This window comes from Hevea brasiliensis, chromosome 13, assembly GCF_030052815.1.
Source record: "Hevea brasiliensis isolate MT/VB/25A 57/8 chromosome 13, ASM3005281v1, whole genome shotgun sequence".
NCBI classification, from domain to species: domain Eukaryota; kingdom Viridiplantae; phylum Streptophyta; class Magnoliopsida; order Malpighiales; family Euphorbiaceae; genus Hevea; species Hevea brasiliensis.
The window spans coordinates 81,253,947-81,277,177 of record NC_079505.1 but is presented as its reverse complement, the minus strand read 5'-3'; the positions used below and the strand labels follow the sequence as shown (position 1 = coordinate 81,277,177).

At 33.4% G+C, this 23,231-nt stretch overlaps 2 protein-coding genes, 1 long non-coding RNA gene and 3 pseudogenes across 5 annotated transcripts; 3 read left to right on the top strand and 3 right to left on the bottom strand.

Annotated features, from left to right (window-relative positions):
• Positions 1-313: 313 nt before the first annotated feature.
• Positions 314-2,576, top strand: LOC131171946 (uncharacterized). Its single transcript, XM_058132461.1, has 3 exons — positions 314-415; positions 1,044-1,873; positions 2,214-2,576. The coding sequence occupies exons 1-2, from the start codon at positions 322-324 to the stop codon at positions 1,307-1,309; spliced, it is 360 nt and encodes a 119-aa protein (XP_057988444.1). The 5' UTR covers positions 314-321; the 3' UTR covers positions 1,310-1,873; positions 2,214-2,576.
• Positions 2,577-2,855: 279 nt separating this feature from the next.
• Positions 2,856-7,482, top strand: LOC131171945 (hypersensitive-induced response protein-like protein 1). Of its 3 annotated transcripts, none has more exons than XM_058132458.1 (6): positions 2,856-2,986; positions 4,206-4,399; positions 4,854-4,974; positions 5,128-5,219; positions 5,359-5,455; positions 6,785-7,482. In XM_058132458.1, the coding sequence occupies exons 2-6, from the start codon at positions 4,211-4,213 to the stop codon at positions 7,141-7,143; spliced, it is 858 nt and encodes a 285-aa protein (XP_057988441.1). In that variant the 5' UTR covers positions 2,856-2,986; positions 4,206-4,210; the 3' UTR covers positions 7,144-7,482. The 3 variants fall into 3 exon arrangements, with proteins under 3 accessions (XP_057988441.1, XP_057988443.1, XP_057988442.1); XM_058132460.1 differs by lacking the exon at positions 2,856-2,986 and adding an exon at positions 2,997-3,341; XM_058132459.1 differs by lacking the exon at positions 2,856-2,986 and adding an exon at positions 2,997-3,756.
• Positions 7,483-8,160: 678 nt separating this feature from the next.
• LOC131172211 (mitochondrial outer membrane protein porin of 36 kDa-like) lies at positions 8,161-10,473 on the bottom strand (annotated as a pseudogene).
• Positions 10,474-11,638: 1,165 nt separating this feature from the next.
• LOC131171741 (uncharacterized) lies at positions 11,639-13,785 on the top strand. Its single transcript, XR_009142380.1, has 3 exons — positions 11,639-12,125; positions 12,207-12,397; positions 13,006-13,785. It is a non-coding gene; the product is annotated as an uncharacterized LOC131171741 (long non-coding RNA).
• A 659-nt stretch (positions 13,786-14,444) lies between these two features.
• On the bottom strand, positions 14,445-16,739 carry LOC110645858 (protein QUIRKY-like; annotated as a pseudogene).
• A 521-nt stretch (positions 16,740-17,260) lies between these two features.
• Positions 17,261-20,130, bottom strand: LOC131172210 (uncharacterized; annotated as a pseudogene).
• Positions 20,131-23,231: the final 3,101 nt, after the last annotated feature.

Sequence of the window (23,231 nt, the reverse complement as noted above, 5' to 3'; positions counted from 1 at the left end):
AAGTGTTGAACCAGGTGATGTTTTGTAATGTGTCTGTCTATGTGTATCCCAAGTATATGAAATTTATAGGAAAGAAAACCATGTAAGAGTAAGTGTGTGTGTGTGTTTCTTAAATACAGGGACATTAGAAAAACAAATTATGTGGACTTTTATAAACTTCTCATAGTTATCATTTTGCCTGTGTAATTTGAGATGAGTCGAACTACAATAAATAGCTCAGCTTTGTTCATCATATAAAATGAAGTTTACACTTTAACTTTGTGTAAGTTTTTCCACCATTTTGATTTAAATTCATTCTTGTGTCAATTTTCAAGGGTTGATATGGATACTGAAGATGATGATAATCCACCTGGACTGCTGGAAAGAAATACTGAGAAGGCCATACCTGAACTCTTGGAGGATAATCTGCCTCAGGGTACATTTATGTCTTCTGCTCTCAAAATAGTGACTACAAATGATATGATTTGTGTATCTTTGTTGTCATTGGCACAAATATTAAAGAAACGTAATTGTGTTAACATTTACCTTTTAATTTCATTTCTTGGCTCTGACTGGGCAATTATTTAACTGCCGTTACTCAATAATCACCTCGAGGAGTCTTAAACCCCTGGCCATGCCCAGAGAGAAGGTTACATTTTACATAAATTTAGACCTGCAATCTAGCTAGCATCAAGGTATTGAACTTTAGGTGGAAGCTTTATGCAAAAATTATTTCTACTTTTACTACTAATGCCTGGATTTTTTATACTGTCATTCCCCTGCTGAATCAGAAAAGAAACATCTCCATGATAGTTGTGATTTGTACTGTGGAATACAATATATATTCACTAGCAGCGTGCGGGTGATGAATATAATGTTTGAATATCTGCTGTGTCTACATACATAAAAACTTTATTTCACATTTTGGTTGAAAAGTTTATTTGTTGGTTCTAATATGCTCTTGTTCATGTACACAAGCCGTGTCTCTTCACCCACTGAGAAAATATGTTACCACTTCAAAACTTGTTCAGTTCTCTTATTTACTTTATCATTTTGAACTTCAGTTCCTCCAAAAGATGGGAAGAGATGGGATGCTGAAGAGGACCATTCTGCACAAGGAGTGAAAGAATTAGGTAAAAGTAAATGGTCAGATGATTTAGATGAAGATGATACAGAAGGGTATGAAAGAATGAAGGGCAATTTAAATGCTCTTTCTGGGTTAATTCAAGCAGATGGAAAGCAAGGAAAATCCGTGCGTTGGGCGACCAGGTTACCATTATGTTTAGTGCTTTTGTTGTGTGGTGTTAATGCTGTGCAATTTCTGTTTTAGGGACCTTATTAGATGCCAATGACAATAATTGGACTATATTTGTGAGTCAAAGAAAGATTACAAACTCTATTAAATGTGATGATATTATCGAGCATCTACAAGCAAGTTTTAAAAGGCATTTTCAAGCATGTGATGCATAAAACAAGATTATGCACTGGACCGTTTGAATGGAAGTAAGAAAGTATTGGCATACTAGATCCTAAACTGTATTTAAAATCTGGATCTTCTATATTTCCTCAAGGATGCTCAGGATTCAAGCTGTTGTTTCTTCAGGCATTTCTGTATTATGGATTTAGAACATTTTTCTCTGCCCTAGGAGGCTGTGTCACATTTTCCATTTTCCCTCCTTTTCTTGTTTCTTTGTCCCAACCTTTTCCCATAACCAGTCGTATCATTGTATTGCAGCATTATAATGTTAGTGAACATTCTTTTTTTTTTAATAAAACTCCTTTCCTTCTTACAACTATTTTGCTTGTCCAGGTTGGCAATACTGGTTTTTCTATAGGTGCAGCAAAGGCAAATGTGCGGTCTTTAGTGATTGGACCAGGTGCTGGATACAATTTGGTAAGTTGTGCGCCTATTTTGGTTGGCTTCTTTTGTCAAAATTTAGATGATTAAAATTGAATATACTTGTTGATTACATTATTCCTCATAGCATAAATGTTAGTTTCAATATTTACACACATGCAGCGATTTTTTTTTTTTTGCTGGAAAAACATGCCTGCTTTTCTGGTAGGCTAGCTACTTGATTTTTTTTTTTTATTATTCGTAATTTCATCAATAAAACACAGTTGCATTTGTGCATGCACACCCCACAATAAATGAAGCTTACAAAGGCTTTAGCTGCTGAACCGAACATGGAGCTAACTTTATGGTTGCTATATAAATGCTTTAACACCTGCAGAAGTCCAACCCATTACCCAAGGATGGAAGCCTAACATCAACCCATAGTATGGGCGAGTCGAGGAGACAGAGCACTTTCCAAGAACGACTCCGAGCAGAACACGAGTCCTTTAAAGCTGTTTTTGATAAGAGGAGAAGACGGATAGGGGGACTTGATTTAGAGGAGGAATAATAATATATGTTGTGATTCTATGCTCAAGCAGTTTTTGATGTACTTAATTTTTTGTATTCTTTGCAGGTTCCTTGCTGTTGTCTGTAATTATTGGGTTGAGGAAAAAAAATAGTGGTCATTTCCTGCATGTGTAATTTAAACAAAAAACAAAACTATTCAATTGGTAGAAATAAAATATTTTATCTACCACCATGTATCAGTCTTTTTAACTCTTGGACTCTTGGTTTTATGTGGAATGGTTGAAGAAATGAGAAATTGGGAATCAATTTAAACTTAAATTCTCGCAAGCATCCATGGAGGATTGAAAATTTTTGCAAATATCTTGTGCGTAATTTGCTTGTATACGTGTGTATGTCCAGACTTTCGAGTAAAATTGAAATGGAATGTATATTTATCTTGAAAAGATTTTGATTATTATTGAAAAGGATATTAACTCCCAGAGTGAGTTGAATGAGTGGCTCTGCTCGTTTACTGGTGCGTAAACCCACAGAGAAGGCAATATCTGTGTGCCTTTGCCTGGACCGTAGCCACTCACAATACTTTCTTTCTTCCATAACTGCCGCTTTCTTCCTCTCTACGAATTCCATTATTTCAAAGCAGAGGTAAAACCTTCTTTCCTCCCAATTTCTCTTTCCTTATCTGCCTTGACCAATTTCACTAACCCTCCCCTTCCTCAACTGACCTCTGATTTTCATATTTCATTATTTTATTTATCGATGAAAAGGGAATCCTTTTTAACCTTATCAACAAAAACACAAGAAATACCATCTGTTGTTTTTCTTTCTATTTTTTTTTTTGGCAGTTTGATATAATCATGACGATGATTTTGAGGTTTACTTCAACCAGAAATTCATTTCTATCCATATAATAATTTGTTGGGGTGTTTAAAATCAAATTTGCAGCTTTTGATACAGCTCAGACATCTAACCTTTTATGGCAATATATACCAATAAAATTGTAAGGCCTTTTCTATGATGATGACTTCCCGTTGCCGGCACACTGTCTATAATTTTTATAATCTTCTTGAGTTGTCTTTCCTGCCATTTTCTCGCTCTTTGCCTTTCAGTGTGCTTGTCACTTTCAAGTCTCTTTCTTTCAAAACAACAAACGCATCTTGTGATTCCCTTAGTTTATGGCTTTTATTTTAGCTGGCTATCGACTTTTCTATTCGTATTTCCTTAGGATTTATGTAAGTTCTTAATTAGTTTTAGGATTTATATTTGGGAAGCAAGGTAACCCCCCAACCCTACCGCATCCCGCGCCCCCCGCGCCCCCCCCCCCCCCCCCCCCCCCCAACCTCGTCAATAATAATCAGTAATTTTCTCTCAGATTTGAGTTCAAAGTTCTGGAGAAGTTGCAGGAAGTTTTCCAGGTTTTGGTCTATTGCTAGATTTTTTTCCCCGCACTTATCTGTTGTGTCAAATTTGATTCTGGTGACAGTTGGAACTACTATTTATTTTCCACTTCTCCTGTCACTTTTCACTTTTTTGAAGCGTAAAATATATGTTATTTTGTTTTAGCATTTAGATTATTTTCCTATGAGACCTTGAGCTTGTTTTAGGAAATTTAGTCACCATTAGCTCACTTACATTTCAAATACCATAAATAAGTCTTCTAGTTTCAGATTGAATGTAGGAATTTCGTGATTCTATTGAGTGTGAATTTTGTTTTTCTGTCTTTGCTGTCTGGTAAAGTATGTTGATTGGGATATTATAGATTCAATGTGTACTCCTTTTTAAAAAAAATTGCTAATCATTGTGAAATATCATGTTTTAGTTTCACTTTGACTTACATGTTATTTTGGGATGTATTGGACTGTAGAGAGGATGGGTAATCTGTGTTGTTGCGTGCAAGTTGACCAGTCCACAGTAGCTATCAAGGAGAGATTTGGGAAATTTGATGAAGTTCTTGACCCTGGATGCCATTGCCTACCTTGGATTTTTGGAAGCCAGCTTTCCGGCCATCTGTCACTGAGGTTGCAGCAGTTGGATGTTCGTTGTGAGACCAAGACAAAGGTCTGTCTATTTCAAGAATGATAGTTTAACCTTGGGAGCTGCTGGGTGGTTTTGAATATTTAATATTTCTGGATGCTTTTTGGTTGGTATTAAATCCTTTTTTGAATATTTCCTTGGTTCTAAATTTCTAATCTTGTAGGCTTGAATCATTTAACCAATTTGGGCACATAATGATGTAGAGAAAAAACAGGGAGCTATTTCTTTTGTTCATTTCTCTTCAGAATTCAGGGACTGTTGTGATTCTTTTATTTTTACAACTTCACCCTCTGTTTTCACATCCTTTTTATCTTATTTTTCTTTGGGGGATTTGGGTTGGAAAGGGAGTAGGTCAACCACAAAACCACGTCTGTGCTACCTTTAGTTTTGTAATTGTGCTGAATTGCTGATTGATGTTACACATACCCCTAATGTTGGCAGCTGAGACAAACTGACCCTTCTTTCCATTTATTTTCAGGACAATGTATTTGTTAATGTTGTTGCATCTATTCAGTATCGCGCACTGGCAGATAAAGCAAGTGATGCTTTCTACAAACTCAGCAACACTAGAACCCAAATCCAGGCCTATGTTTTTGATGGTATATGATACTTCTCATCAATAATGCATGATTGTATAGACATGGATATGTATGTTTTCATATAAACATGGATACATACTTCTTTTGACATTTGATTCTCAATCATCTTATTCAACCCATAATGAGCTCAACTACTTTGGCCCATAATTTTAGTAATTAGGGCAAGTGTTCCAAAACTTGATCTGGATGATGCTTTTGAGCAGAAGAATGAAATTGCCAAAGCTGTGGAAGACGAACTTGAAAAGGTAAATAAACTTAAAGATATGTTTTTTTTTTTTCTCCATATTGTGAAAGCAAACGTATAGTAGTGATGAAACTTTTGTTAGTTGAGAAATTCAAGTCTCATAAATATGTAACAATGTGGTGTTCAATGATATTTGTCAGGCTATGTCTACTTATGGATATGAAATTGTGCAAACACTCATTGTTGATATAGAACCAGATGAGCATGTAAAGCGGGCAATGAATGAAATAAATGCAGGTAAAACATTTAGTATGTCGATAGCGAGCTGATTATTTTCCCACCCATAAAAAACTCTCCATATACTTATAATGCAGACTATTGAACATCAATTGTGCCATCATTGTGAACCCTTCCTCTATTTTTTGATCTCTTCTTTATCCCTTCAATTCTTTACTTGAAATTATAAGAGATTCTTTCAATCACAGAAATGCTTAATCTCCACCATCTTCTTTAGGCGAGCAGAAGAATGAGGATTGTGATTAAAAAAGTGATTTGCTGCTATCAAGAAAGTGAATTTCTCCCAACCTTTCTAATATTTAGTATAAAGTATCAAACTTCGGTTTTGCATTTATGCTAGAGTCTGGACAACATTCAAACCCATGGAGACAGATCAAGAAAGGGGCTATGACAGACTTCAATAACTTTTCCATCAAAACCAAAATCCTATGCGGAGCACAATTCAAAAAGTGCGAAAAAGTATGGTTTTGGGGAGTGGAGGCACATGATACATCAGGAAGATTAGATTCAAGATAGAAATTTGGATGACTATTATTACTTTTTTTTTTTTTTGATAATTCATAATTTTATTAAAATTAATAAAATTAGGAAAGACTTAGCAAAATAATTCAGACTAAACCATGCCAATAGACTAACCTAGAACACCCAACCTAAGGCTTATAATGCTAAGTGAAAAAACCTAGACCATTACAAAAATACCTCTGCAATACAAAAAGTCTGCAACTTAAAAGATATTCAAGCACTCCTAACCAGAGGAAACACAAATCAATTTCAGAACAAGAATACATGCCTAAGGTTACAAAAATCCTAATACTACAGACTCCATCGATTTTCAGTTCACCCCATCAGCTAGAGTCTACATCTGAGAACAGAGGTGAGAACAGGAGATTTGGAAGCTTGATTAATCATTGTTGTATTTAATAGGTTTGAGGTCTTGTTCTGTGATTTAAGGTTTTAATTGGAAATTGGATCACTAAATGCATCTATTGGGAAACTCTAGAATATGTCAGTCAAAGAATGTTCTTGTTTTTCAACTGAGTTGTTAGTGTTCCCTTCAGTCAACATTTAATTTCAAAGTTTAAATTTATTGGTTTGGGTTTTTGAAGTTCCAATAGTTGTTCAAAGGTGCTTCTGTTCCCTATGGATGCCACACACATTGGTTGTTCTGCAATGTCCATAATAAATCAAGATTGCAACTCTTAGATTAATTATTGCCTGTGGTCCAACTATCTCAATTTGAACACTTGATCTTGGAGAACATTGTCTCTCTTTATTATATCATATCTTACTTGATATGTTTTTTTTCTGATTAACTTGTTGCTTTCTTAGCTGCAAGACTGAGGGTGGCAGCAAATGAGAAGGCAGAGGCTGAGAAGATTCTCCAAATTAAGCGAGCTGAGGGTGAGGCTGAAGCAAAATATCTTGCTGGGCTGGGTATTGCTCGTCAGAGACAGGCAATTGTGGATGGATTAAGGGATAGTGTGCTGGGTTTCTCTGAAAATGTACCAGGCACCACTGCAAAAGATATCATGGACATGGTCCTTGTCACTCAATATTTTGACACAATGAAGGAAATTGGTGCTGCGTCTAAATCATCTGCAGTGTTTATTCCTCATGGACCTGGTGCTATACGTGATGTTGCTTCTCAGATTCGTGATGGACTGCTCCAGGCTTCTGCCCACCAGTAACTGAGGTACATTTGCAGCTTTATGGCCTTATGGGTTTGTGTTGACAGGAGCTTTATAAGCGTTACTTCCTTTTGTTTTTTGGGCAAAGGTTTCAAATGTTGAGGTCTTGTTATGTGATGACACTTTCATTTCACTTGCCTCCGTGCTTCAAAAAATATGCGAGTTGCATGAGTAGTGGTTCTCTCTATCGTCCTCTCCCTTCTCTAAAGAAAACGTTTTGTGTAATATCTTCACAATTTCAGTGTGCAAGAACCAAGAAGCTTGTAAATAAACACAGCATGAATAATAGCTTTGTAAATTGAACTTTATATAATTGTATTGTTTTCCAACAGTGGTTGATATTGTTCGTGTTTTGGAGTTAGTGGTAAACTTTGTTCTTTACCTTTCTGGTTCAATGGTAAAGAGACTTGCTTTATAAAAGAAGCGAGCGCCACACATAATAGGGAGTAGGGACTCTAATCAGTCAATAAACCCTAGTATTAGGTTTAAGGTTTTTAAGATGGGACCAAATGTATGTACTTTTGTAATTAACTCTTTTTAAAAAAAAAAAATATTTTTTTAATAAAAGAAGCATAAATAATAAGAAAATATATATAAAAAAATTTTCAATTCACATAATCAAATATCATCCCTTTTCTTTAGTAGTAGGTTCCAATTTATGTTCAATTTTCAAGTCTGAAGCTTCTGGATTAGCTCAAAGACGAGAATTCTTCGAGACAAATCTGTTGCCACTGGCACAAACAGACTGCATTTTGCATATTTTCTTGTTTCCAATAGCTGATAAAATTTCTTGTGTTCTTATTCGTCGTTTAATCATTTTTAATTTAAAGGAAGGAAATTCAAAGTCCAGCGACTCTATGCATCAAAATCGCTGCTCAAGTTGTCCTTCTTCGTTTTGTATATCCGCATGTTTTGTACATACTCCGCTAATCACTTTCCCCAACGTTTGTTGTATTAATAAAGGAATACAAAAAATAAAAACTATATATAAATCTTGATGGAATGGAGGCTGTCATATAAACTCAAAATAACAGTATTTATTCTCAAGCGAAGCCGCTCTAGAGATTGAAATTTATGGACATTCCAATCTTAGAAATTTTGTTTGCAGCCCTGAAATCCAACTCCTGTTGCGGCTACTAGGAGCTTTTCCCACAGTTCCATCCGAATTAGCCCACCAATTTTGGCTTCATTGTTCACACGAACCTTCATCAATGTAAATGGAAAAAAGGAATGTTGTGCGCCAACTGTAACTGTGGTTGCTCCATTTTCTGAAAAATTATGATTCAATTCAGCTGCAATGGCAGTCGTGGTAAGGGATTGAACGTATAGTGACAGGAAGCTTTTACAGCATCAAGTTTGTCATCCCTGCATTTACAAGAAGATAACAGATTAAAAATTTTAGACCAAAGTCCCATCCTGTAAGATTTTTTTCTTTCTGAGACTGGTAATGGGATTGCTCACAAGTTCAAGGCAGAAATAAGGAAGGGACTGTTGAAGCTCAAACCAGCACTGAATTCATCAAAATTCCTTGTTGCTACATTGAAGGAAATGTCAGTCCCAAGAGAGAAAAAAGTGTTTCCTGCTAAACCTGATAAATTTACAAATGGGTTATATCCCTTTCCTCTAAAGGGTCCCTGTTCACATGCCTGCATTTCAACGCCTGCAGCGATCCCGAAATAGTCACCCAAGAATCTGAGTTCCACCTGTTATTTGCAGACACCATTGCCTTCAGAGGACTCATATGTCTATATTTGTCTTAATGTAATACATTAATTAGCCTTGGTCTCATCAGGAAGTTCTCAAACATGATTGTTAACAACATTGACATGAAAGATCTTCAGATGCATAAGTTGACAAAATTTCAATTTTATTACCTTACAAGAATCAGGAATTGTGAATCTGAAAAATGTTGTGACTCCAGGCAAAATTTCCGGTGCTGCAACAGTAATGGAAACGAACCAAATAATTATTAGGTAATTGAGAAAAATAAGAAGGAATAAACTTAGGGAGAAAGAATGTTCAAAGAATTGATTCCTATATTAGTCATTAATGTTCTAGGAGAATAGGAGAGAATCTGCAAACTTATAAGATGAAATGAAATGTCAGAAAGGGATATGCAATGCACTGTCCACCATTTTCCAACATCTTTAGCCCCAGAAATTCCAATAAAGAAACAAGAAAGCATGCACAACTCATCCAATCCCATAGCTGGATATAACAATAGAGAAAATATGCTAAAAGATCAAGTAGAAATACATTACTTTCACATGAGAGATCAAAATTCCACTTGATGTTAAGGTAAAGAAAATGAGTTTTGGTTGATGAGCGTAATCTCTGTAGAGAAGATCTAGTGAAAATGTAAACAAACCTATGAGTAATTTATCAAGAAAAGTAAAGTTCAAAAAGATAATGTAGTAGAAAGCAAGACAGGATGTGAAGAGAAGAGAAGACGATAACCTCTGGCCTTTTTGCCAATATCCTGGTATAAACCTGGACAATTGCTCATTTCTTTTAATTAAAAATTTAAGAACAATCTGAGTCAAAATTTTCTTTTAACCTGTTATGAGTTGCTGGAAGGAAAATATATTGAAAATAGATAGAGAGAGCCAAGAGGAAATTTCCTCATACTTACAAACTTACTAACATTTGTAGATAGGGAAACTTCCAAGAACCCTTCAACTTTTATTGATGGAACCTAACTACCCTGCATTAAGATTTCTCACCTGGAGTTTCATCATTTCATTTACATTTTGAAGATGGCGCTTGAAGATGGTGACAATACAGAAATGTTATAACAAACACTGATAGTCAGAACTATAGTACATTAACAGTACACCAAACTTGCCTGCTCTCTGGAACATTTCAGTACAGGGAATGCAGATAATGCTATAATAAGTAGCAAGTACCATAAAGTATTTGTTCTAATATAGTATGGGTCTTGCCTACGTAGCAAAATACAGAAGATAGTAGCTATAACGAGTCTTTTTTCCTTTTCTTTTTTTCTTTTTTCTGGAGTGGGTATTTTGGCACTGGGGGTAGGATTTCAGGGTGGGGTAGACTTGACCAATTGCATTTGTATTTTATGGAATTAGCTATAGTACAATAGAGCATTGGGGCAGAGTAAATTGCTTCATCAACTCCCCATGTGAATGATACATCGCCAAGGATGATGTCCTCATTCCTCAAAACTCTTTCTGGGCAATACCTTGGAAAACAAATTTTATGACATCTAGATGACGCCACGATGATGGCAATTACATCCCAAATAATGTATGTTCTAAGATAATGGAACTTCTACCTGAGAAACAATATCTGATTTAGAAGAATCATAATCGCAAACACTTGGTAGCCACTGGGTCCGGCTTGCTCGTCTAACCAATTCCTTTTCACACCGGACCCTCTAGTTTGAGGAATTCTTGCATGAAAGAAGAGGCAATATTATCCAGAAATAAAAAATAAATAAAAATTATCCTATTAATATTGACGACAGTTCTAACCTATTTAGTGAAGGTAAGTGTGAATATACTTAAAATTTTTGTATAATTATATTAGTATATTTATTTTATTTATTAAAATTTCAATAAATATGAAATCTTTTCTATTATTTTATAAAAATTATTAACTTTTAATAATATATTTTTTAAAAATTCCTTTTATCATCATAATTATTAAATAATGAAATTAAAGAAATTTATAAATTATATATATTTTAATTTTAAATTATTAAATAAGTTAAAATTTTTATCAATATAGGCTAAAATTAAAAAAAAAGGATAAATTTTTATAAAGCGGATCTTCTTTTCTATTCAAAAATTATGGAAAATTCATTTACAAATTCTGCAAATCTTTTAAGATATTCATTTTTTTTTTGAAATCACCTTCATTTTTTATTTAAGTATTGTGAGATAATATACTAAAAAAATTATTATTATTATTTTATCAACCGGATAAGAAATATCTTGAGGAAATGGAGAAGTGAAATTGTGGAAGAAGAGAAAATCCAACAATCTTCAAGGATATTATGATGATTATCTTGTCATTCTCAAATTAGCAACACATGGTGAACAACATTTGGCCTCAATCCCTACTGATCAAATTACATAATTTTATTAAAAAAAAATCTCACAAACTTTTAATTTAATTTCATGGATGTGGGATGGGTTCCTTTTTCCTAACGCAGAGATTTTCACATTTTGGATGAAACATGAAAATTGAGTGATATATCCTGGGTTTCCGTTCTAAACAACTCCTCACCAAATCAGGCTACCGAGTATCATCAATTTTATAAAAATTCCACCTCAGTCATGTCTCTTTTCTAATCAAGAAACATGACATTAGTGGTGAATCATTATATTAAGATATATGTGCATTGTGCAATGCATGTTCTGTTGTTTATGTTAAGTACTAACATGAAAATGTAAAGACTATGAATCTTGCACCTCTATTTCTCCATGGACGAAGCTAATTAATTCCAAGTGGATTAATGTCTCTTAATTATCATTAATCACCTCTCTTATCGAACCCATATATAAGATGGTGGATTGCGGTTGGCAGGTGGTGCATGGAACCTTGCTTGAATATTTTCTATCATGGGAGTGGTTTATGTGGGGAAATTTTTTGCTATATAAGGAGAGCATTTTATGAGTTGGATGAAGTGGTTTTCCACTAGCTAATCAAAGATTAAGTGGTTCAAGTGAAGATAATTGCAATGTTTGGAATAAAGCTTGGTCTGTGACCAATGCAGTACTTTATCTCTGTTTCTGCTAGCTATTGCATTGCTCCCGGACCAAGCTTCATTCCCTACATAAGTTATCGAATTAATTTTTAATTTCTTGATGTTCAATGGATCATCATAATCTTTCTTTCTTTGTTTCTTTACTGTGCTCTCTTTTTCAATGGAATTCAGGCTTCTTTTTTTTTTTTTTTTCTATTTACAGTTGATTAATCAGTAATTTATCATTCTTGCTGCAGCTATAAAGAAGGTACAGTGTTATTTTTGCATTAATTATTATATAAACTACTTAATTAAATTCCTAAATTTCCAATTTTTTTCATCTCTTCAGGAAAGACAGGGTGCTGAAGTAGTTCATTCGCATGGTTTCGCTTTGGCAGAATTAATTTTTCAACTTCTTGAAATATATGACAATTTCATCTTTCTTTACATTCAGTGGGTCTCTCCCTTCCCACCTTGTCCACCTCTTGCTGTGGCCAACTCTCAAAGCCTTATGTTATTGTGAAGCTCTGAGACGCCAAGGTCAGCACGCTAAGGATTTATGTACTTGTGAAAAATTGGATTAGTTTTTTGAAAAAAAAAGAAAAAGAAAATATAGTTTTATATTCACATATATTAATTTTCTGCATCGGGAACTAAAAATCAGCTTTTCAATTTTTTTAAATTTTAATTAAAATTTAGAAAATAATTTTTATTTTTCACTATTTTCCTTTATAACAAATATTTTATTTTCCAAGGGTTTCCAAGCAGAAAATTATGACTATTTTATAATCAAAATTATATTATAAATTTTTAATATTTAAAATTAAATAATTATTTAAAAAATATTTATTTATAAAAATAAAAAATTAATTATATTATTTAAAATAAATAAATAAATAATACATATTAAAATTTTATAAATAAAATAAAATTTTTAAATATGTTAATAATTTATTTTTTTAATTATAAAATATGTGAATAATTTTTAAAATTTTTTTAAATTAAAAAAAGAATCTATAAACACGTTTCCCCTACTTTTCATAAAAAAATGAAAAATGAAAAATAAAAAATTATTTTTCACATCTGTGGCCTTTATTACTAGGTTTTTCTATGGGGTCTTTATTAACCCCTCTGTTCTTCCCTGCAAGTTGATCCTGCTGACTGCCGTCTAGAAAATGGTGGCGATAGCGACAATCTATGGCTGCTCTGTTTCTTTCTACCATAGCCAGGCTTTGGCATGTTAAACTGGACTCGTGTGCTAGGTTTAGGAACCTTTAATTTAAGCCATGGATTGATTTATCTTGTGAGATGGGCTTCATTAGTTTCTAAACCTTTTGTTTGGTCTATTTTAGCTCTTATATACCCATTAATGATATTTACACCTTTTGACGGAAATAGAAAATGCCTGAACCTTGGTGTCAAGCTTTTCAAGCTCAACCCTTAGTTTTGCAGTGTCCTTATCTTCAGGATTCTTTTTCTTATTCTCTTCGTCACCATCTTTTTTTATCCTCCTTATCTTCGTTGTCCATGTCTTTAAATTTCTCCTCCTTCCCCTTTGTTTTTAGATTTTCTTTGTTCTCCTTTTTAACACGAGTTTTAGGTTATTGAATTTGATTGTGAATTGGGCTTTAATCTGAGGCCCTTTATATGTATATATGATAGGAAATATTGAGAGAGAAAACGATAATTTAATCCTTGGTTTTATGTATATATTCTCTTGAGTTGCGATGTATTAAGTAGGTTTGATGGAGAGGATTACAAAATAAGGATGCGTCATGCATGGCATTAGCGCCTAAACTATAAGCCTCCCTATTGCCAGAGCCTCTAACACAATGAAAATAAACATGATCCACATAAGTGGAATATTGAATTACATCTAACAAGACATCATGAATATATTGAGGACCAACAGATTTTCTTATGGCATTGATAACATACCGAGTTATGATAGACACACCTCAATACTCTTTTCAACAAAAAAAAAAAACAACTGAAAATTATTAAGAAACATTGGTGATGGGGTGGGTCTTCAATGGATGAGGGGAGAAAGTCTAGTGAAGATAGAGCAAAGATGGGATTCTATTCCTTCACAGAGGGAATAAGGAGAACAGAGTAATGATTTTGGCCATCTATAGGAATAATTAATTTAACCATGATTTAAGAGGAAATGGTTCAAAACATTTTAAATCATGATTTGAGATGGGTAACTGTCTTATTACCATCTCTAGCAATGATGCAAGTAGAATTATGAATTTGTTTTAAAAAAAAAAAAAACAAATTGATATGCTTATGTTGTAATTGATAGCCAAAATAATTTGAGACACTGCATTTACTGAAAGTATCAGCTAAGGCCTAATAGTGGAAATTTCATTTTATATCAGGAAAAAGATCTCTGTCGTTTGAGTTGTAGAATCTGTACAGGGCAAAATGTAAGACATGTTTTGAAAGGCTTCCTTCAGGTGCAGTGCCGGTGAATTATTTTTGTGGCCTAAGTAATGACTCTCAGTCACTCAGTGGACTGAAAATAGTGTACTCTATAGCCCCATGGCCATACATGGCCCTCAAAGTCAAACTTTTTCGAAAATTATGTCTCAAAGCTGCCAATTGCCAACCTTGCATCTTGACTCCTAACATTTCATGTCCACCAATTGTTGCTACATTATGGCCACCACTGCAAAGTAAAAGGGAAATTCATTTTTATTTATTGCAACTGAGAACTTCTGGCAGAGCTCAATACACTACAATCAGGTTATCAGCACACAAAAATGAAACCAGATGAGAAAGAAGAAATAGAAAAATGTTAAAATAAAAATACAGTTTATAGGTTAGAAAGTAATATTTCAAATGTTCAAACTTCTGCGACGCCATTAAAGCAAACTCCCTCTTTCCCTCCCATTTAACTGGCTTAAAATTTCCTTTTCTTCCTGCTTCAATCTGCCTCTGCCCTCACTCCATTCTCTTATTCCAAGTTTTTCAACCTTTAATCCATTAATTCAATTAGGGGGGAAAAAGACACATTATGCCAACTTGCCACTTTTTTTCTAGGAATCTTTCTTTTTCAACCAAAAGCAGTCTTTTGTTGTTTCAGCTTTTAAGTCCTTTGTTGTTTCAGCTTTTAACTTCTCCCCCGCCCCCAGTGCTTCACAATTTGGTGCCCAAAAAATTTTAGTAATTTCTACTATCTATTAACATATATCCAAATCTACATTAACTTATCCAATAAGCTCGGAAGCCGCAGGAAGAAGTTCAGGCTGGCCGGTGGCATTGGGTTCCGGAACATTGGGTGCCGCAAATAGTAGAATCCTAAGGCCACAGCAACCATTTTTGGTGGCACTACAGAAAGAATTATGGTTATAGACAAACACGCCGCTATGAACAAATTTGTGGGCCGTGGGTCCCTCCAACTCACCAAGCTTGAATCCCCTCTCCTTGGGTTGCGAAATCACCCAAAACTGTTTGGACGCGGGCAGCCAAAATACGTAACCGATCATATCTGGCCCTGATTTGTTCCGGTGATTTTGAGCTTGGAATTGCATCAAATTCTTCATCCAGCTCATCCGATTCCAATGTCTCCGCTTGAGATAATCTTACATCCATACCCGCTGGTACCTTGGGCCTAAACCTATAGTACCACACCAATTAAGAACATGTACAAGAACCCGGTAGGAACAATCAAATCCTAGTACCAACGAGCACCAACTACAAAACATGAACCAATACTGTTGTAACCGGGCTTTTCCATCTTCGGATATTATTCCGATTGCCCACGCAAGAACAGCTACGATCCGAAACCAATTTGCCTTACTCTTTCTCATGCTCCACGTGTGAGAATCCGCATCCAACATGTAATGGACCACCTCAGGCTCCAGTGGTGGTTCAGAGCGTCGAAGCCACGAAGCAACGATTTGGTGGCAGCCCCACGCAATTCCTCTTGCTGGTCCACTCCAAGTGGTCGTAGATAGTGCATCCTAGGAAGCAATGACTGAACGAACACGGTGCAAGCATCTGATAATAAACTCGGGCAGGCGAACCGAACCGCTATTTCTATCTCACCCATTTTCTTCAAACCGGTTCTTTGTAAAACCAACAGAGGATAGGAATTGGTATAAATCTTGTTGCTTTCCAGGGTGGACACCCATATCCGGGCTTTACCTATACGGGTTTCTAACTTATGTTCTGACAGGTCAGCAAAAATACGACTATTGTCAAATTCACCAATGGTCAAAACGGTGCAAGGTTCATAAACCTGCCACGCGTACTGATCATTCCAGCGTGGATCAAAACTGTCCATGATGGCTCTTGTGCGGACCCACCTTTTGCCGTTTTTAGCTACAGAGTAAGCATTAGTGGAGCTCTTGCCTCCTCGGTTTATGTTATGTTTCATGGGCTGTTCTTGTGGTAGCCGTGCATCCTTATCTGACGGAGGCAGAGACTGTTGATCCTCGACTAGCAACTCATCATAGTAACAAAATTTTAATCCAATCTCGCCTCTAATCCAGCTAAACACACTCTTCTTCTCTAGAGGGAAATAAACGAGCCCTCTTCTCCTCTCTTAGCAAATTGAGAACCGTACAACTTGAGCCTCCCCAAGAAGTGGTTTTTCAGGCCGCTGCCGTGGCCATACTTCTTATCATTAAAGACCTCGATTTCGAGCTCATCGAAATCCATATTATCCGGGTCAGAGACAATAAACTCAAGCGTCTCGTTCCACACTTTGGATTGAGGTCCCGATACTTGGTGGAGGTTCGCTTCCTCTGTCCATCGAAACCAGCGATGACAAAAGGACTGGAGCTTCCCTGACCATTTTTAAGAAGATCACGCGCATCGAATACTTGGATGAGCGGCTTGCGAAGGGTGCTGGGAGTTGAGACGGCGTTGTCATAGTCTCATTTTTGTGGGTTAACAGAAATTAAACAAAGACGACAGTGACGTGTGGTAATCCTGAAAATTTTGCTTTATTTTTATGCCCCTTAGAAAGGAAAAGTATTTATAAAAAATTTAGAAACACATTAAAAAATTTGATTAGATGTAAGTAAATTAAAAAAGTATAACTTTTCGGAAGTAGTTCTTTCTATTTTTTTTTTATAAAAAAAAAATAATTTATCTGAAAGGGACGTAATAAATTACATTTACTCAGTCTAGTGCAATATAATTTATCAACCTATCTTTTAATTTGTTTCACTTTAAATTTTATTATGAATGGATGTTATTATTTATTACAACTTATAAATAAATTTACTTTCTGATAAATAATTATTTGTAATTAAGAACATTTCTATTAATTTTATCCATGTTTTTCTTATTTTTTCACTAATTCTACTGGGTAGAAACCATAGATCAGTGTATTTTAATACTGAATTTCTTATACACAGAATTGGCAAACACAGGGTATGGAAGCCGATATATCTAAATCTTAATGTGCAAGTGTAGAGACTTTTGAATTAGAATGCAAATAATAAAAATTACATTAGAATGTGGCATTACAATAAGATTATAGACTGGGCCAAATATTGAAACATAAATTATAGATCAGAGAAACCATTAGTGATTGCTCCTAACTCTGTTCACCTTCAGCTTCAGTTTTCAAGTTCTCGATTACGTTTGCCACAGCGCAACAAAGTTTGCCTTCTGAAGCTAGAGAACCAACCAAACGCTCTATTGATTTCAGCTCTTCATAAAATTCTGGATGCAACACTAGGGAAGAGAAGTTTTCATCCAGCACCAACCCAAGACATTTAACAATATCTTCAAGTTTAGGAACCCAATTACAAGCTTTCAAGCGCAGCGCAGATGAAGCCTTAGGACATGGACCTGCCTGAGGAAACATTTCATATTTCTTTAACCATTTCCCCGGATACCTAATTAAGTTCATCATTTCTTTACCATTCAATCTACCTATTGAAGATGATAATATAACTTCATCAACATTTGATGATGACAGCAAATAATGCAAACAAAGCTCAGATGTTGAAAAACCATCATGGGCAAGCATAAGCAAAATTGAAGCCTCCTTGGCTATGCGTGATTTCTCGTCTGAGAGTTTCTTGACTTTCACCTTCTCAATACCTAATGATGCCTCGCTCTCCCATTCCTTCCTGACATTCACCAAACTACTATAGGCATCTTTTGATGGACACAGAAAATATTTCAAAATGCAAAGCAACTCGGTCAATCCAAGATCTGGAGCATGTTTAATACTCAAAGCAAGCAAATCAGACCTCTTTTTAACCACAAGACTTGTTATCAAATTTGAATAACATGAATGATCAACAATGCCTTTTACAATCGAAGTCTCTACCAAATACCAAATCTCCAACCTAACACATGCTTCCAAAACCAAAACCTGCCACTTCTCGACCCATCAAAAAGCCCATCTTTTCAATCAATACCTGAGTATAGCCATTATCTGATGAATCAACCCCAACTGAAATCCCAAAATTCTCCCCAATTTTCTCAAGAAACATATTCAAAATTTCAAGAAATTCATCTTTATTGAAATTATTAGTGTCCTTGAGCTTTCTTTTCAGCTTAGTATAGAATTTCTTGCCTGATTCAATGAGATGAACATCAGTTTGTGAGAGTTGCCACCCGATAACAGAATTAGCAAGCGATGCAGGATGGGTAGATCCAAGCTGTAGCTTCAAATTGAGAAAAATATCATCTGCGTTTAAAATTATCGGGCATTCGGACTGAGATTCAACTTGTTCAGAGTTGACAGAAGCATTTGTGATCACCTCAAGCAAAGAAACGGCAAATTGTAGAGTGTGCAAAGTAAATCTGTGTATAGATCATCAATGCACAAACCAAGTAAGTGGGTTGTTCGAATAACAAAATAACTTAACAACACAAATCATAAAATTGATAAAATTGGATTCATCTTTTATTGATTTCCCAAGAAGATGATAAAACAGAGAACTTCGAAAAGGTAAAGGGTAATGCTGGATTGAAAAATCAATTAAATAACGAGAGCAACATATTTAAGCAAACCTGAACTGTAAAGCAGCGCCTAATGAGATGAGGGAAGAGAAGCCAAGGTTGAGTTGAAGCTGAAGCTGCAATTTTTGTGGGCAGGCTATGGGTTTAAGGCTTAAGGGGTTTGGCTACCGGGTCAGTTTTGTTCCTTTTGCAATAACGGACGCAGGATTTGAGGCCATTTTGGGCCTTCTACTTAGATGGGCCTAATATAATGGGCTTTTTCTTTTATTTTAATAAAATCCATCAAATTTAATTAATTTAATGAAATTTTCTATTAAATATACAAAACACCCATATTTAAGTTATATTTATTTTTTATATATATAAAGTAAAAAATTTAAATACATTGAGCATGGCAAAATTTATGACAATTTTTTTGTTCTCTTTATATCTAGAAAATTTAAATGTTATACGAGTTTAAGTTATTATTTTATTTGAATTATATAAAAATAATTAAGGGAAGATAAAATTTTTATAGAAATAAAATAAATTTTAATTTTAAATTAAGAATTATAATAGAATTTTTTTTTTTATGTTTTCATACAGATAGAATTATTTTTAGAATAGAATTATTTTATTTTTTATATTTTCATACAGATAGAATTATTTTTAGAATAGAATTTATCATAGGATTGCAATTTTAATTTATATTATTGAGTTGTATATTTCAATTTCAATCACAATTTATAAAATTGCAATATTTTCAATATTATATAATTAATTTAAAAATTACCATTAACTGAATTTGCACATTCCTATACCCTTCAATTGATTCCTTCCATGAACAGAATTAAAATTTTGCCATTGTGCTATTAAATAAAAAGTTGAGGTAAAGAAGAGGCCTTGAATCTTGATAGCCCAACAGTGTCGAGCTTATGTAGGGTTGCCTCTGTTTTTTTTCATTTTTGCTGTTCTCTGAGAGCACATTGTTTCAGTTCATTTATGCATTAATCAAGGATCATAACACATTAGCCTTCTTAATTGAGTGGCTCGCAAAAGAAAATCTGGTCAATAACACTGTTTTTCTCGTTAGCTTAAGCCTAGTAGCAGGATGAATGATTCAATGCTACATTTTCTTTTTTCAAAACTTTCTCAACTCTCGCAAAGTGGGGAGCCCTGTGCACTGAGGGCAATCTTTATACGTAGCTTTGCAGATGCAAGCATAGACTTCTCATGTTGATGGTAGAATTTCGCAATCCTTTGGCAGGGGACCAATATCATTATTATTTCTCTAGGGCAAAACTACAGTAGTTTTATTGCTTCTGGTATTTCAATCCCTGCACCTCTTGGGTCTCCATAGCACTTAAATTCACCAATTTCAGAACTTGTTTGGTTGGGTGTAAGTGAGTTAAGAAACTTCAAATCCTCAATATTAAATCCTCAATAAGTGTAAACAAATTTATTTATTTAGTTAGGAGTAAGTGTACACTTTCTGAAAATAAAAAGACCATTTTTTTTCTCTATTTCAGAAGAAGTAAGTTACTTACCCTCGTAGTAACTTACTTCTTAGAAAGTGGTTCATTTTAACAAAACAAGGCCAGTAATTCCCTAACATTTTCGTCATTGACATTTCATCGTTAACAAGCAAGTGGAGAATATAAAGAATTACTTTCAAATGTTGTGGTTTTTAGAACTTGTAAATAAATGGGAGTTTTTTAGAAAATTAGAGATTTTATAATAAAAAGATTGATGTGAAATGAGTTTAATATCCTATATTATTTTAATATATTTCTTTCTTATATTTTATCTATATCAATGCCACTTAGACATGTAGCACGCTCTTATGAGATGTTTTCAAACAAAAGAAAAAAATAAGATTGTCTTAATTTCACTTTAATTAATGATAAAAAAAAATCATTTCTAGTATCCCACATTAATATTTTTAGTGGCATTAAGATATTTGCCATTATAATGCAAACGGCATATTACCATATAAACTAAAGCATCACCCAAAAATATATATATATATATATATATATATATATATATATATATATATATATATATATATATATATATATATCTTAAACTGTAAATAACAAAAGCAAAAAATTACATAATATTTTTTTTTTATATCTTCCCTTTAACTGAATACATGCTTTAAATCATATCAAATATTTAGAATAATTATTCGTAATTAATCATATTGACTGGGATTTTGTAGCTATTAATTGATCCTCCTACAACAAGATAAACGATGCAATTTTGTAAAGGAAAAATATGGCCTACCATTTGGGAATAATTTTTTTAAGTAAATGATTTGATATGAAAACATTGACTTAGCAGTTAAAATATATTAGAAGTCCAAATTTTAAACATTTGAAAGTAAACAAGCTTGACGATTGGGAGGCTGCATTTATTCTTTTATTGACTTTATATGTCTGTTTAGTAATGAGATTGAAAAATTGAAATTATTTTTTAAAAAAAATACCATTTTAAGTACGATTAAAAAAAATTTATATAAAAATCTAAAAATAATTTATATATCCTTCTTATTATCAAATCCACACAAGGCCTGTAGATTCTCCATTCAACAAAAGTAGAAAACCAATTATAATCAATCAAAATTCTTACCTTTTTCTAAAATAGCATTATAATTTGATGTTGGTTTAACTTGATCTTCACATACAGGCTAGTCTGCCAAGTAATACTGCAAATTGTTACTAGAAAACTAACCCAACTCTAGTTGATAAACTACAGCATATTGTTACTAGAAAACTAACCCAACCCTAGTGTATGCTACCGCACAACTACAACTGATTTAAGTAAGAATTTCTCTACATATAACTATTAAATTACCAAAAAATTTTATAAAAAAATAAAAATATTAGAGTTTGAACTCAAGATTTCATATTTTTAAACATTACTCCAATACATTATAAGTCAAATACTCAAGTTAAAATATTAATTTAATTATTTTTTTTTCCTTTATTTCACATTATTTTCTAAATATAATCCATAAAATAGCTATAACAGCTTTTTTTCAAGGGAGCTAGCTAGTAGTAATTAATTTTTAACAAAGTGGGAGTCCAAATCTTAAGTTGTATTTAACGTTGTTATTATTTGAGCTTTAATTTATTAAATATTTTTTAAATTAATTAATATATTTTAATCCTAATAATTTTAAATGAATAAAAAAATTATTTGAAATTTTTTATTAATATTTTTAAAATAGTTTTAATTTTAATGCCAAAAAAACTCATGTTTAATAGATCATAATATGATGTAATTAAAATTTTTTATTAATTTTTAATAAAAATTTTAAAATACAATTACATTTAATTACGGTGTATTAAATATAGCCTAAGATTAATTGGTCAAAAGCTGAATCCGAGGCATTGACCTAGTTCAATTAAAAAAAGTCACACGCAAATAATACAAGCAAAAGTGTTAAGGAGGTGAGGATTTTTAAAATCTGATAATTAATTAATTCCTCCGTAATCCAATTAACTGGGCCTCTTCTAAAAAACATACTAGGGCTGCTATGCTTTTGATTAATTGTTTCTTAACCTAACCTTTAAAAAAGAGTTCTATTAGATCATCATATATAATATACTTAAAATTCAATAATAAACTGAGCAATTTGTTATAATATCTGCTAAGTTAGACTAAGATATATAGTATCATATATAAACTATTACAAGTAAATAGAATTAATGAAGTGCATATAAAGCATTGACCTAGCGCATATAATTAAGGCACATTGCATATGTCATGTTTAAAATTTTTTTCTATGTGTCATCAGAAGCCAATTAATAAAAGGTCAAATTAGAGTTTTTTTTTTAAAATAAAATTAATAATTTAATTTTAATCAAGAATCAGAAGCCATAATTTAATTTCAGTTATCTACTTAAGTTGAAACACCCAACTGCTGATCAAATAAAAACATAAATTGAAAAGATTTTTTTTTTTTTTTTTTTTTTTTGTAGATTAAAAATTTGGGAACAGGTGATGGTGAGAAGATGATGTTGTGAATTCATCAAGTGGCTCCCCCTCTTGGAATTTGACAAAATGGTTGAAACTTGAAAGCTCTCTCTCCAAGTGGTACAATCAATTTGCAGTACTTAACAAGTATTATCAATATAGAAAACCCTATGCCTTGACTTTTTCTCCACATTTCCTTTTCTTCTCTTTGTTTTTTCTCTCTTTAAAAATACAGAAATGGATATGGATGCTGATAATTTGTAATGCAGATTATCATGATCCAAAAAATTGAAAAGGTGAAGGTGAAGCACCCGGTGCATTTGCCTTGCCAAAAGCATAGGAGATGTGCTTGCTTCCCCATCTAAATATTCATTCTTAATTTTTCCTTTTAACTTAATTAAAATATGATTATGTAGGCTTCTATCAATTTGCCTGGCTTTAATCCCACCATTATTTTGAAATAGAAAAAATATTA